This window comes from Crinia signifera, chromosome 4 (genome assembly GCF_055691185.1).
Source record: "Crinia signifera chromosome 4, ASM5569118v1, whole genome shotgun sequence".
NCBI lineage: Eukaryota > Metazoa > Chordata > Amphibia > Anura > Myobatrachidae > Crinia > Crinia signifera.
In genome coordinates this window covers 282,591,343-282,607,401 of record NC_139220.1, presented here as the reverse complement: position 1 = coordinate 282,607,401, position 16,059 = coordinate 282,591,343, and the positions used below count along the sequence as shown (strand labels likewise).

The 16,059-nt window shown below is 41.7% G+C and overlaps 1 protein-coding gene across 1 annotated transcript; it reads right to left on the bottom strand.

The window, feature by feature from the left end:
- Nucleotides 1-14,477: 14,477 nt before the first annotated feature.
- LOC146073086 (olfactory receptor 5V1-like) lies at nt 14,478-15,410 on the bottom strand. The gene has a single exon (XM_083180265.1). The coding sequence runs from the start codon at nt 15,408-15,410 to the stop codon at nt 14,478-14,480; it is 933 nt and encodes a 310-aa protein (XP_083036391.1).
- Nucleotides 15,411-16,059: the final 649 nt, after the last annotated feature.

Sequence of the window (16,059 nt, the reverse complement as noted above, 5' to 3'; positions counted from 1 at the left end):
GTATGGGCCAAGCCTGGGGGCTGCCATTGCTCACACCGGCCTGCTGACCCCTCCACCCTATCCTTTGTATCTGTGACTCAGCAGTCACACATTCCAGCCACTGTGGAGTTAGCTGTACCAGTGGCTTTTTCATAAAAGATCTGCCCAGGCCCCCAGCACTTACAGTAACACCTTGTCCTGCTCCCTGGGTGGGAACAGCTGCAGCTGTACCAACAAGACAAGGGCAAACGCAGGATTCCAATGGGGGGGTTCCATACGTATATGTATGTACGCACACATGTGTGTGTGTGTGTAAAATATATATATATATATATATATACACACACACACACACACACACACACACACACACATAGCATATATTCAAACACATACTGTTGCATACTTATACCATGTACACAGACACCAACATAGCATAGATACACACAGACACACATCACATACACACACACACACAAGTACAGCATACCTTCACACACATAGCATACACACATAACAGATAAACAGCATGTACACGGGACACACATACAGGGCCGGCTCTAACACTAGGCAGCTTTAGGCATCTGCCTAGGGCGCCGTGATCTAGGGGGCGCCACCAAGTCTAGGGAGGGTGCAGAGGACCTCCAGGAAAAGCGGGGGTCTTGGCCACCTTCCGGGGGGGGGTCACGGGGATTAGATGACCACATGATTTAAAAAAAATTGGGGGGGGGGGGGGGGAGTAGGTTGAAGTTTTGCCTAGGGTGCTGAGAAGCCTTGCACCGGCCCTGCACACATAGCAAACATACACACAGCATACATACATAAACACAGCATGTACACACACACACACACATATAGCATACATGCATACATACATACATATACACATGCATACAAGCACACACAGCATATACACACAAACATACCACCTCCTCCCCCCCTCCCTCAAACATCAGCAAAGTGTACCTGCTCAGCAGCTGGGTATAGTGTGTTCTATGTACTCGGAAACTCCCCCTGCGTGCGTGGGTGCAAGAGGAGCCCAACATGTGCAGTTGCTCCTTACCTGAAAATACTATAGCCTTGGCTGGGGTGGGGTTGGGATCATTTGGTCTACAGCATGATGGTCGACAGTCATTAGGTTGACACCATTAGGTCAGCATGGGAAAAGGTCGACATGGGTCTAAGTCGACTTTGGAAAAGGTCGACATGGTTCTAGGTCGAAAGGTCATTAGTTCGACAGGTTGTTAGTTCGACAGGTCATTAGTTCGACAATGTCTATGTCGACAGTCAAAAGGTGGACATGGGGTTTTTCACTGTTTTTTTTTACCTGAATGTCAACACAGTCGACATGGACACAGTTTCAAGTGCACCCATCCCCTCGCAATGCTCGCTGCGCTTGCTATGCGTCGGCACGGTGCCTCGCTGCGCTCTGGTGCCAGACGGGGTCCCGACAGTTGGGATCCTGTCAGGCATTCTCCCGACGTCCCATAGAGGGAGAATAGAATAGGTGACTGCGTGGCGAGCGCAGCGAGCCTGCAAGGGGCTTTGTTGCGCTCGCCATGCTGTCTGGGTCCGGCCAGTCGGGATCCCGACGTCGGGACTATACCACACCCGCTGCGCTCGGCACACTATTTTATTCTCCCACCACGCCCTAGTGGATGGTAGGGCATGAAATACCACCTGTCAGCACATGTCGGCTCAAAACACAGTGAAAAACCCCATGTCGACCTTATGACTGTCGACATAGACATTGTCGAACTAATGACCTGTCGAACTAACGACCTGTCAAACTAATGACCTTTCAAACTAGAACCATGTCGACTTTTTCCTATTTCGACCTAGACCCATGTCGACCTAATGGTGTCGACCTAATGACTGTCGACCATCATGCTGTAGACCAGATGACCGAATCACCTGGGGTGTTAGGAGGGCTGGTCAGTGGCAAAAGCAGGATTTCTAGAGAGGGGTTTCCAAATGCAGTCCACAATCACCCACTCTGCAGAACATTGGAGCAAGTGTGGGAGACTGGTGGAGTGGTTGAAGAACTGACTACCGAACATGGACAGTGAAGTGACCACTACTGTGATAGGGCAGCAGTGGCTAATGGGGGGGATGGAAAAGGGTTAGGCTAAGTGGCAGAAGAGGGCGGCACAAACACTGGACTGATATGATAGGTCCCCCATAGCTTGCAGCTGCACCCCCCCCCCCCCATCCCTCTGCAGCAGATAGCAACGATAACCGGGGCTTACATAGGGTCTGGGTCTCGCTAGATTCCCGATGACGTTCAGCCTCTTTATGGATCCAGAAAATGGCATGATGGAGCCAGCCGCCCGCAAGTTTGCCTCAAATCGGATCTCTAGGATCTGAACCCGCAAATCTCTAATTCACACTCAGAACTGATTTGCTATGGGACACAAGGCAGCACCCTTGGAATTATACAGCACACGTGGCGGCACCTCTGAAATTATACGGCACACATGACGGAACCCCTGGAATTATACGGCACACTTAGCAGCACCCATGGATTGATACGGTACATTAAGCAGCACTCATGCAGCAAAAAAAAAAAAAAAAAACACTCAGAACTAATTTGCTATAAAATAAATATTACCAGCATTACAGTACATCATTTTTCACATATTGTTTTTAAAATTATGCTTCTTCATACTACATATACTATTTGACCCATTTTATAAATTGTATTTACATACGATCTTTCCAGTGCTTTAATTAAGACTTGTAATCATCTGTACTAGTAGTGCAACATTTACGGCAATAAACTATTCCTCGTCCGTACAGGTACAAGGAAGAGATCACCGTATATACGCGAGTATAAGTCGACCCGAATATAAGCCGAGGCACCTAATTTTACAACAAAAAAAACTGGGAAAACTTATTGACTCAAGTGGGACCCTCACTCGAGTATAAGCCGAGGGGGGATTTTTCAGCATAAAAAATGTTCTGAAAAAGTAGGCTTATACTCGGGAATATATGGTAATTAATTCTTTATGTCGATTTTATTAGCTAAATAAAGTTGAAATATGACCCATATTTTGCAACAGTATGAAAGAAAAATAAACATATTGCTGGTTTATAGGACATGCATTTCTAAAATGAGTTTTAAATGTAGAACAGAAATATATATATATATATATATATATATATATATATATATATATATATACATACAGTATATTGATACGATTCAGAAGGGGTTAGGCACTCCTTGTAACAAAAGTAACACAGAGCCGGTGCCTTCACATAAATAAATCCAGGGACACAGAGGTGCGGCACTCATAGCAATAAATCTATCAGTCCAAGACGTTACCAGGGGTTAACAATGTTTCAATTTGTTAACAGGTAACCTGATGAAAATTTATTCCATAAATTGAAACGTTGTTAATCCCTGGTAACGTCTTGGACTGATTGATTTATTGCTACGAGTGCCGCACCTCTGCGTCCCTATATAGATATAGATAGATAGAGATGGAGAGAGAGACAGGGAGAGGGAGAGAGAGAGAGAGAGAGAGGGAGAGAGCTTCAAGTGTGTGTACAGTATATGACCTATGCAGTGCACCCAGATGGTTGCCCCAGGTGGTTCCTTTGCATGCAGCATAGGCTTTACGTGGTTGTTTCCGTGCAGGGTATATCACACTACTTAACAATCATCTGCTTTCCCATATCTGCATTGAGTCCTTGTATGGCTCACCTCCCACCGTGTAACCTCCGTAGTGCGCTCAACGTGGTTGCCTCATCTGGTGGACTTGTGGTGGGGTGAAAAATACATGGACCTGAATGTCTTGTTGGGATCCTACTCTACACTGAAATCACTGATTTTGTGTAATTTCTTCTACGGGTAACCTCTTCCACCCACGGTAATCCTATGCTCAAGATGGCTGCCTCACCTGGTACCTTGTTAGGGTGGAATATACAACCCAGGGAAGTTATTATCCAAAATGCCTGCACCAATCCTGCATTATGGAAATGGCAGTATATAGCTGCTAAACCAGTTATAATAAGAAGTGCTGCTGCATGGTGACACATTATAATGACACAACCAATTAAATAAAAAAGAGGATTTTTTAATTGGGGACATAATCCATATAGGCACAACATAAAATATACATGATAACATTAAACTAAATGACTAAACGATTACTTAAAAATATATTCACCACAGAATTTTTTTTATAAAAAATATATAAAAAAAAGGAAAAAAGCAAAAAAAATTATGTACATTCAATATAAAAAATATGCATGCATGTAACTATGGTCATGAGGCTGTATGCTAATAATTTTTAGAGAGGCATCCTAAAAATCTTAATACAGTATTCCTTTCAGATAGATTTCAGCACATTATTCCAGCAATAGAGAAATCTGTTCCCCATGTCTTTGGAATTATCTGTTTTATGAGGGCAGACTTTTATCCTATGTATGGTATTAGAGAAATGATAATAAATCCGTACCTGGTTCCTGTGACCTTCACATACAATGATTCCTAATACCATCAGTATAGATAACATCCTGCAGAGGTTTCAGTTTTATGATATTCTGGACCATTAGGGATTTTATCTTAAATGACCTACAGTAATTATATAATTTTAAATTTTTCATGTGGGAATCATTTGTACACTACAATTAATTAAATAAATAAATAAATAAATACATGAGTTACATTTGTATGGATGAAAAAAATAACTCTAAAAGTTGTTTATATTGAATATATATATATATATATATATATATATATATATATATATGCGAAAAAAGGAATGGGAGGAGGCGCGCAAGTGAGTATAAAATATAACAATTTTTACTAGATCATAAAAGCTCACGTACACATAGGTTCAAATAAAACAGCATAATCGTCACCAGCGTCCAAAGAATTTCGGTACAACCGGTTTCTCCAGAGTCGGTATAAGAAGCTTTGTGATGCAGCGTGGATATCTGCTGGGCTTCACCGCAGGATCAGACCACCGGTTTACGTACGACAGGAACACCCTCAACGCGTTTCGTCACGCTGGACTTTGTCACGCTGCATCACAAAGCTTCTTATACCGTAAAAATTGTTATATTTTATACTCACTTGCGCGCCTCCTCCCATTCCTTTTTTCGCATGTACCCTAATCTCTGAGGTTGGAGATAGCCTCTATCGTGGAGGAAAGGCTGCGCCACATGAAGGAATATCTATAAGATTGACCACTCGCTATAAAATAGTGACCGAGCGCTCTTCAGATTATTGGTTATATATATATATATATATATATATATATATATATATATATATATACTGTATATATATTGAATACTAGATTTTACCAAAGCAAGTTATTTTACTTACAGTATATCCAAACATTAGAGATGTACCACAGCGCTGAACTTAAAGTTTGAAAACTATTCTGAACTGATTTCTTGTACTGTAGTCCCAAAAAAGACCCAGAATTTATATAAATTCGAAAAAACGTCCTCAAAGACAATTCACAAGAAGAGGGAAACAAAACCAATGTCAGATGACGTAGAGGAAGGAGAGCAGCCAGCAACAAAACAAAATAATATTCAATTTGTCGACACATATGTTGACCGAATCAGAAAAATCGGTCTTATCAAAGGGACTGTCATTCATCCCTACTAACCATCAAAATGACTTGAACTGGCTAGCTGAGAAATATCAGCTGCATCGCAAATTGAAACTGAAAGAATTTTTTTCTTCCCAGCCTTTGACTACTATACCAAATAAAGATGATATCCATGTTAAATTACAACAGTTCAAATCCAAATTATCTTTTGACCCGCTATCCAATAGCCCAAGTATTAAAACATACATGCGACTTTTGGACCGTGATACTGCTCCTATCATCAAAACTGCCGACAGACTGAGGCACAATCTCTCCCCCCTTGAACAAGAGGCACTTAAGAATTTGTCTAACAATGAACGCATAATTATCCGCCCTGCAGATAAGGGGGGAGCGATTGTGCTTCAGGTTATCGATAAATATCGCAGTGAGATTTATCGTCAATTAACAGAACCAGGGGTATACAGGAAATTGGATAAAGACCCCACAGTTACGGCCTCTAATACACTAAAAGGAGTCTTGGATAAAGCATTGTGTCTCAATCTTATCCAACAAGAATTGTATGAAATATTGTTACCTAAATATCCTATTATGCCTTTAATGTACACGTTGCCGAAGATCCACAAAAGCATAGACCCTCCACCGGGTAGGCCGATTATATCGGCCAGAGGATCTTTGTTGCAACCCAGTGCAGTCTACCTAGATACAGTGTTACAACCTTTGATCCAGGCCCATTCCCATGATTTACTTGACACTACCACCATTTTGAAGAAACTTAATATGGTAGGCACGGTGACACCAGATGTATGGCTTGTCACAGCAGATGTGATAAGTCTATACACTGTCATTCCACATACGGCTGGCCTGATACCTGTTAGATGATTATTATAAAGTCAGCCTAATGTAAATATGGATCAGGTTAACTTTTGGGTAGATTTGTTAGAGATTATTTTGACAAAAAATGTCTTCTTTTTTGACGGGTCTTACTATTTACAAACTAAAGGCTGCGCGATGGGGTCTTCGGTGGCTCCAACGTATGCAAACGTCTATATGTTTGATATAGAGGATGACAACTTTTTATCTGATTCCAGCATCTCCTCTAGGATTTAATTTTTGACAAGATATACTGTATAGATGATTTGTTATTTTTGTGGAAGGGAGCACCGAGGACCTCACAGCACTTTTGTAACAGAACAACCAGTCAAATTGACCTATAAGATGAGCCAGACACAGATTGAGTTCCTGGATGTATCCATATCTATTGAACATTCAGAATTAAGGACACCGGTACATATAAAGGATACAGACAGGAACACATTCTTACACAGGCAAAGTTGTCATCCGACGAGGCATAAACAAGGATTACCGTACTCACAAATGTTGAGAATTCATCGTATTAATAGTGATAAATGTATAGCAGCAAAACAGATAGATGATCTAATTCAACGGTTTGTACTACGAGGGTATAATCTTGATCTTTTGTTGTCCACGAAGATCGAGTTCTTGAGATTGATAGGGATCAATTGTTTGAAACTAAACCCAAAGTGACATCAGGGGATGTTATACCCTGGGTAACGCAATTTAACACCTCCTCGGGAAGGATTAATGCAATATCAAAGAAACATTGGAATATCATACAGTCGGATGATTGGTTGGGTTTGGAAAATAGCAGAATAATGCCCTGCTACTCCAATGCCAGAAATCTTTGCAGTCTTCTGGTCAAATCAGATATAACCAATCTTGGTAAAGAACACCCTAAACATTTTCTCTCTGATAAAAGACTAGGGTGCTTTAAGTGCCCGTGTACAACTTGTAAATTTCTAGTGACGGGTGATACATTTTTCCATCCTAGGCTGGGAACAAAGTTCACCATTAGACATCACCTGACGTGTGAGAGCCCATGTGGACTCGCATACGTGGGTAAAACCAGCAGACAATTTAAAGAGCAGATGGGGGCACATCGCTCCTCTATTAAATCAGCAATTGCCACCAATAATAGTGACCAACCGGTAGCAAGACATTTCCTGCAAGCTAGTCACAATTTGACCAGTCTGAAATATCGCATGATTGATCATGTCCCCCCCCCCCCCCTTGACAAGGGGTGGAGATAGAAATGTAATGTTACTTTGCAGGGAAGCCTTTTGGATAAATAAATTGGATACAATTGCCCCACGAGGTCTTAATGACATAATGACATTATCGTGTCTTCTTACTCAATAATCTAACGATATTAGAGGCCATTGGGATCTAATCTTACTTTGATTATGTTGACATGATGACATGATGTTGGCTGAAGTTATAGATTTCTTGTGAAATATTACTGTGAATTATGACAATTGTTCTGATCTGGTATAATGCTTAGCAACTCTTTGTGATATGAGCATATTTTAAATTTATTGTTAGTATGTCACTTGTTCTTTTGTTTTTCTTTTTCAGCATGCATGTCGTGTTTTCATGGTAAAGGGGACGCTGGACATGAACACCAACATGGTGGAATCAATGAGCTGCGCACGTCATGATCAATGTTCCCTCTAATTTTACGAAGGCTGTGTGCGGCAAAATATTTTGGCTGTGCAACTTTGGAAGGAATTTAAAATTTTTGGGCGTCACTTATATATAACTGGAAAATGGCGTTCAGCATTTGTTTAAACTTTACTTCAAAATGATATTAAACATTTAAACATTCAAAACACAGCACACAATGTAGTTAATGGGTGAAACACTCATTAATTGAGTCCGCAACTGCAAAAAGGGACCACTGCTGCTTTGTGCGCTCTGTTGTAATGTCTGTGCGCATGCTCGCCCAGTTGTGTGCACGCGCACGCGCGCACAGCTTAGAGGGAACTCTGGTCATGATGGGATCGCAAGGAGATGACGTCATCTGGATGCTGTCCAGCATGAACCGACGCCGGCAGCGTGCTTCACCGGATGGGGATATAAGGTAAGCATTTGATATTGTATATTGATGTATCCTGACAAAATTCCCTGACGCGGAATGAAACGTTGATATGCTAAAGCAACTTTGACTCAGTGTATTCATTGCTACCAGTGCCGCACCTCGATCTCTACATTCCATTATTTGTGAGGGCACCGGGCGCAGTATTATTGGAGGAGTGGAGTGCCGGACCATTTGTGCATTATATATATATATATATATATATATATATATATATATATATATATATATATATATATAGTCTCTTTATTCTTTTACAGCAAAAAATACAGTCATAAAAAACTAAAATAAAAAAAAAACACTTATGCAGGAAAGCAGTAAAAAATGAATAGAGCTCATCTGACATCTAGGGTAATCTGTCCATACTATCCGACAACATGGGGAAGATGTTTTGGTACTTGTGTATTATCAGGGCGCTGTGATAATACAGGAGGCAGCAGGGTGGTGTGGTTTATACTTACCCTCCTCCGGCCCGGGCACCGTGTCGATCCCCGCTGACTACCCGCAATCCACGGTGACTCCCCGGCAGTCGCATTCAGTCCCCCTGCTCCGGCACTCACAGTGGATGCTGTTCATAATTCAGCGTAGTGCTGTTGGCGGCACATCACATGGTTTCCCTGCTCCCCCAGCGGCACTACGCTAATTGCGTACAGTGTCCGTGGCAAGTGCCGGAGCAGGGGGACTGAATGCGACTGCCGGGGAGTCACCGTGGATCGCGGGGAGTCAGCGGGGATCGACGCGGTGCCCGGGCCGGAGGAGGGTAAGTATAGACCAGCCATTTTACCCCCACTATCCATGTCATGCCCCCAGTATCCACGTCAGCGTGGAGTTGATTTTTAATAAAGTGTGGTGAGTGTAGCGAGCCACCGAGCCCGAAGCGCTTGCCACACTTTAGAAACTCAACTCCACGCCAACGTGGATACTGGGAGTATGCCGTGGATAGTGGGGATATTAAGCATTGTGTATTTTTAGGGCTCCAGAGCCACTTACGTAGTTTATGTAGCCAGCATAGTGGTATATCTGCTGTCGCTTACAGGGACGTGCGGTGAGGTAAATGACTGAGGAGTCCCTGGCAAGTACCAGAGCCAGATTTGTACACAATATATGAGCTATGGGGTACATTCTGGCATTATACACATGTGCACCAATATACACTGCTGGAGATTCGATGAGTTTTGATAAGAGATGTGCAGAAAAGAAAGCCAGATGAGGCACTTCCTCACCTGCCATCAGGGACGTGCGGTGAGGTAAATGGCTCAAAAGTCCCTGGCAAGTACCAGAGCCAGATATGCACACAGTATATGAGCCATGGGGTACAAGCCAGCATTATACACATGTGCAGCAGTATAAACTGCTGGAGATTCACTGAGTTTTGATAAGAGACGTGCAGCAAAGTTATCCAGGTGAGGCACTGCCTCACCTGCCAAAGACTTTTTACTCCAGAGTTTTGACTATAAAAATTATTAAAATAATAAAAATAAGATTTTTTTTCTAAATTGTTTGTATTTTTGACATACTTTATAAATTTAAAACTCTGGCATATACGTTAGTATGACAGGAAAGGCTGTGCCGCACCTGCCTCACCCCACCGCATGCCACTGGTCGCTTATAGCCTGCACTGCCACTATGGCTGCTCGGGTATTTCAGTACTATCTCCATATGGATCCAAACCTCCGGGGCCAATTTTTGCGACACAGAGTGCACTGTATAAAGATAGTATACCTCCGTGCTCTCCTCAGGCAACTATGCCTGGACTCGGCTTGGGGTAGAGTGTGATATCAGGCCAGGACACAATGTCCGCTTCTTATACAGTGATTGCCGGCCAGTTCGGGCGGATAGTAGTGCATGATCCTGAAAATGTGCCTTTCTCCCAAGAAATGCAATTGACGTGTTAAACGGGTCTCCCCAGTCTCCTTCGTTCCTTGAATGTACTGCATCTCTGCTCCATAAAACTGAGCAACGGACTCCAGCTGATACCCTGTAGCAGCCCCGTAGCAGCTGGAGTCCGATGCCTGATTCTGGTTCACTTGCAAAAGCAAGTCTCTCTCTTTTATGGACAAAACCATGTGCACTGCAGGTGGGGCATATATAACATTTGAGTGGGGTTTGTACTTCAAACTGATAACTATATTGGAGTGTAAAAAGAAAGCAGCCAGTATTTACTCTGCACAGAAAGAAAATTATACCCAAATCAAACGCTCTCTGCAAATGTTACATAAGCCCCACCTGCAGTGCACATGGTTTTGTTTATTAGAGAGAGAATTTGCTTTTGTGAGTGAACAAGAATCAGGCCCATTGTGTGGTGTCTAAAAAGTAGCAAATAGGCAACTAGGCACTAATGTATAAGTTGGAGGGTCAGAGTCTAACTAAAACATAAATAAATACACAATAAATAAATAAAAATAAAAATGACAAAAAAAGAAACATTAAAGGAAAATTAAGAAAAAAGAGGATGTAAAATAGAAATAATAAAAAAAAGTTAAACTGAATTATGTTTACAGCCCTTTTTGGGGACGGTGGAGTGCACTAAAATGTTTTTTTTTTTGTTTAGAATCCAGGAAAAGGATTGGTCAATAATACATACACTTTCCCTAGCATTTCCCTACCTCGGGGCCGGTGCTCTGTGCCATGTAGCTGATTTGGCAATTAGGAATCACCGGAAATTGCCACGGTCCTCTTCCGGTGATGTCACCACCGTGCACATGTGTCATGGTCTTCTGATTGATGTGGGCTATGGTCTTCTTTTTCTCAAGCATCACAACTGCTCTCCAAAGTGTTTCAAGTCTATATAGGACGTCACCCGCTAGTACATGGAGCAGCGACAACCTTCGGCGATTTCCGAATGCCAAGTCAGATACATGGCACGGAGGACCAGCCCGATGTAGGGAAGTGCTCATGACTTACCCAAGCCAATAAGCAATATTTTGCAGGTAAACAAAATAAAAAATACCTGAGGGGACCATGGTGATAATAGGAATGAGCAGTCAAAGCTCGCTGGTCATATAGCACAATACTGTAAATGCAAGCATAATATAATTACAGTTGAACATAGCACTTTTAGCAACTGGACTACCGATAGCTAAGGGATTTGATCTATAAAACCAATTCAGCAGTACCATTTCAAAATGCTTGGGAGCCAAACTTATTTGAAGACCAACCAAGCCAGTTACTGTATATATAACAATATCATGCCAGTATCTGAGTTTTTGGATGTGTCCTGCTGCAAAATCAACATGAAGGATCAAGTAGCACAATACTCAGTTGATGAATCACAGGAACTAAGAGGTCTGCTGATGATGAATCACCTAGTCAACTAAAAGGGTGTCATACCAAATTTCCAAAGTTACAACAATTGGAGATTTTTGTAGAAAGAGAAGGTCTCTGGTCAAATTTTCCTAAATGCAATCTTGAGGCAAAATACGGGCCAAAAAATTCACACATAAAATCCCTTTAAGGATTATGCACCAAAACTAGAGGTCCCAGCCAGTGCCAGATTAAGGGCCTGGAGCTGAAATTTATGAAGGGCCTATTGTGCATCACAGCAGGGGTGTGACTACTGATATGAGGGTGTGTCAGGCACACATCCCATCTGTTGTCTAGCAACAGGCAGACCAGGAAGGATTAGGGCTGCTGCAGTTGCACTCAGCTGTAATCAGTTTCTCATTAGCTGCCTGGCCTTTTTAGTCTCTGGCTGCCACTCCCAAATTGCTGGTGATAGTTCCTGTTCCTGTAAACCTGTCAGTTTTGGTGTCCCTGCATATCTGAGACCTTGCCTTGTGCTCCAGTTTGTCCCAGCTCCCCTTTCAGCCCAGATCCTGATGTGAAGCTACTATTCACGCTGGTTACAACCTTTTCTCTGATTTTGCATTATTGCACCTGTGTTTGCAAACAGTCTTCAGCTTTAGCTATTATAACATTTTATGCATTGCTGTACCTGTGTTTGCAAACAATCTTTTGCCTAGGTTATTTATTACACCTTATGCATTGTTGCATCTGTTCTTACAAACAGTACTGTATATTATTAGTTTCTTATAACATCATATGCATTGTTGCTTCTGTTATTTAGTTGCTTACAACATCATATGCATTGTTGCTTCTATAAAAAAAATGATAAGAAAAACTCAAAGGCAATATTTTAAATATCTTCTTTGAATTATTGTAATCATTTATTGATTGTAAAAAAAGGTACTTATGTAATATCTGGGCGCCCGATTTTTTCATCACATCGCATCGCATCACATGCAATATAGTGGCATACAATTCATGTTTTTCATTGTAAAAACCCGATTTTTAATTGTATAGTCACCCATGGGTGATTTCATACCCCCACTATCCAACTACGCATGGAGTTAATTTTATATAGTGTGGCGAACGCAGCGAGCCCGAAGCGTGGTGAGCGCAGCGAGCCCCGCGAGGGGACGCAGAATACATGTAAAGTAATCCGCGTCCCCACGCGGGGCTCGGTGGCTCGCTGCGCTCGCCACACTATATAAAATCAACTCCATGCGTAGTTGGATAGTGGGGGTATAAAATCACCCATGGTTCACTATACAATTAAGAATCGGGTCTTTACAATGAAAAATCGCATTGCAGCGCATCGCATGCCTTAAGTAGTGGCATGCAATGAAAAAATCGGGCACCCAGATAATACATAAGTACCTAAAAAAACTCTGGAGTAAAGGCCCATACACACTGGGTGACATTGAGCTGAAAACAGCTCAGTTTACTTGTTTCAGCTCGAAAGCCGCCCAGTGTGTACTGGGCAGCAATGAGCGGTGAGCGCTGATTTGCGTTCTCGCATAATTGCTGGCCCAGCCAACCATCCGCTGGTATTACCAGCAGATGAGCGACAGGGTAGTGACTTTCCATATCCACCTTTATAAGTGTATATTAGGGAAATTTAGAATGAAATTTAGCATGATAAATAGGCCCCACACTGGACCATCCATGGCACCGCTTAGCCACTATTGATGATGCCACAATTCTCACAATATTTGGCATCACATAGCATTCAAACAAGTGAGCTATAAACAAAGAATGTGTATGGAATACAGTGGCACAATGGACAGTCCAATGTGGGTGTTCAGCTTGGTAAGAACGGCTGTATGCACCCTGACAAAAATTTGAATCTTGCACCTGTCCCTTCATACCTGTATCTCATACAAATATGGTACTTTTATTCATAACACTGCAGGCTATGTCCTAATTTCAGAATACATATACATGAGAATAAATATATATATATATATATATATATATATATATATATATATAATACCATATATATATATATATATATATATATATATATATATATATATATATATATATATATATATATATATATACAGGGCTATTTTTGTGCAGGCTCCAGCAGGAACTGTGGCCCTTATTCTAGTTCACTCTTTCTGACAAAATATTCCTCAGATGGACAAAACCATGTGCACTGCAGGTGAGGCAGGTGTTACTTGTGCAGAGATAATTAGATTTGGGTGGGGTTTTACACCTGCCACACCTGCAGTGCACATGGTTTTGTCCATCTAAGAAATATTTTGTCAGAAAGAATGAACTAGAATATGGGCCACAGTTCCTGCTGAAGCCTGCACAAAAATAGCCCTGTATATATATATATATATATATATATATATATATACAGGGCTATTTTTGTGGGGGAACGGTCCGTCTCTTACTCGAGAGAATCTCTCTGCTGCAGCCTGTGCCCTGCGCTGATTTGAACTTCCTGGTGATGTCAGGTGCCATGGATGGTCCAGTGTGGGGCCTATTTATCATGCTAAATTTCATTCTAAATTTCCCTAATATACACTTATAAAGGTGGATATGGAAAGTCACTACCCTGTCGCTCATCTGCCAACGTGCACTGTACCACAACCAAACTGTAATAAAAATGCCCTGTAAACTGCACTGTATTCGACCCACATTGTAAAGTTATCTGATCACCTTCTTTGTTTTTAACAAAGGCGTACGTACGTTTTAACAGCTTTTATCACCTCTCTGTTCCTTAAACTATACACCAATGGGTTTAACATTGGGACAAGAGCTGTGTAAATCAGGGAAAGAAATTTATCTCGATCACCCGAATGTTCAGAATCTGTTTTCATATAAAACCCAAGAGATGTCCCATAGAGTAATATAACAATAATTAAGTGTGAGGAACAGCTGGAAAAGGCCTTAAGTCTTCTTTCTGAAGTATTAATCTTCATGATAGCAGAGATGATAAAAATGTAGGTGGTCAAAATAAAGATAAAGGGGAAAACACCGATGCATAATCCTTCAATGAATATCATAGTAATGATGTATGTAATGTCATTACATGAAAGGTATAACACTGTTTTAAGTTCACAGAAAAAATGGTTTATTTCCTGAGACTTACAGAACGATAATTTAGAAATGAGCATCGGGAATATAAGTCCATTTACAGTACCAGCGATCCAACAGGAAATGATCAGCAATAGGCAAAGCCTTTTGTTCATAATGAGTGAATAGTGTAGTGGTTTACAAATGGCCAAATAACGGTCATAAGCCATAGCTACCAGCAGGAAAAACTCAGTATCTAGACAGAATATGAACATGAATATCTGTGTGAGGCACCCCAGGAATAAGATACTGGTGTCACCTGTTATTGTGATGGCCAGAAGCTTTGGTAAAATGGAGGAAATATAAACTATATCCTGTAATGACAGATTACAGAGGAAGAAGTACATGGGGGTGTGTAGCTTGGGTGCCAGAAATACAAGTACTGTAATAAGAATGTTTCCAACTGCAGACACTAAATACATAAATAAAACCAATGTAAAAAGAAGAATTGGTCCGACTGAATTTCTGGAAAATGCAATAATATGGAATTCTTTCTGGAGGGTGTAATTATAGCCATTTTCCTCCATGCTGTCTTTTCTGTTTAAAATAATAAAAAAAAAAAGAAATTATGAAGTTATAACATAAATATAAAGAACATTGAATTAGTGATGTGTGCGCATGGTTTTAAGAAAATAGAGCCCACCTGAATTTTAGGTATCTGAAAGAATCCAAGATCTATTTAAGGTTTTCCTGCTAGGCTTGGATTCCAAAACAAGGAAAGTGTCATCATCATCATCATCTAATATTTGTGAAGGCATGTGCTCCATTTAATAAACCAAAGTTAGACTTAGGAATTAGGGATGCCAATCCCGGGGCATTTTTACAATCCCCGATTTCGGGATTGAAAGATGCTCAATCCCGGGATTCTCGGGATCCCGGGATTGGCATCCCTAAAAGAAAAACATACCCTGTCCACCCCTACATGGGCGGGCGGGTGCGTGGCAGCTGGGAGTAGGGCAGAGCAGCGCTGTGGGGGGTGCCTGATGCCGATGTGCAGATTTACTTACATAGGTGGGCGGGAGCTTGGCAGACAGCAGCGCTGCGGTGGTGCTTGCCTGGTGCCTCCAGGCAGGTAGCAGCAGCACTAACTGGGCAGGAGGGGAAGCTAGGAGCGGTCATCTGTAGCAGGATGCTGCGGCCTGCGCAGCGTGATGGTCAGAGGTAATGCTGCGCAGG

What these genes read in the sequence shown, in the direction of transcription:
- LOC146073086 (XM_083180265.1), bottom strand. Translation starts at nt 15,410, where the DNA reads ATGGAGGAAAATGGCTATAATTACACCCTCCAGAAAGAATTCCATATT.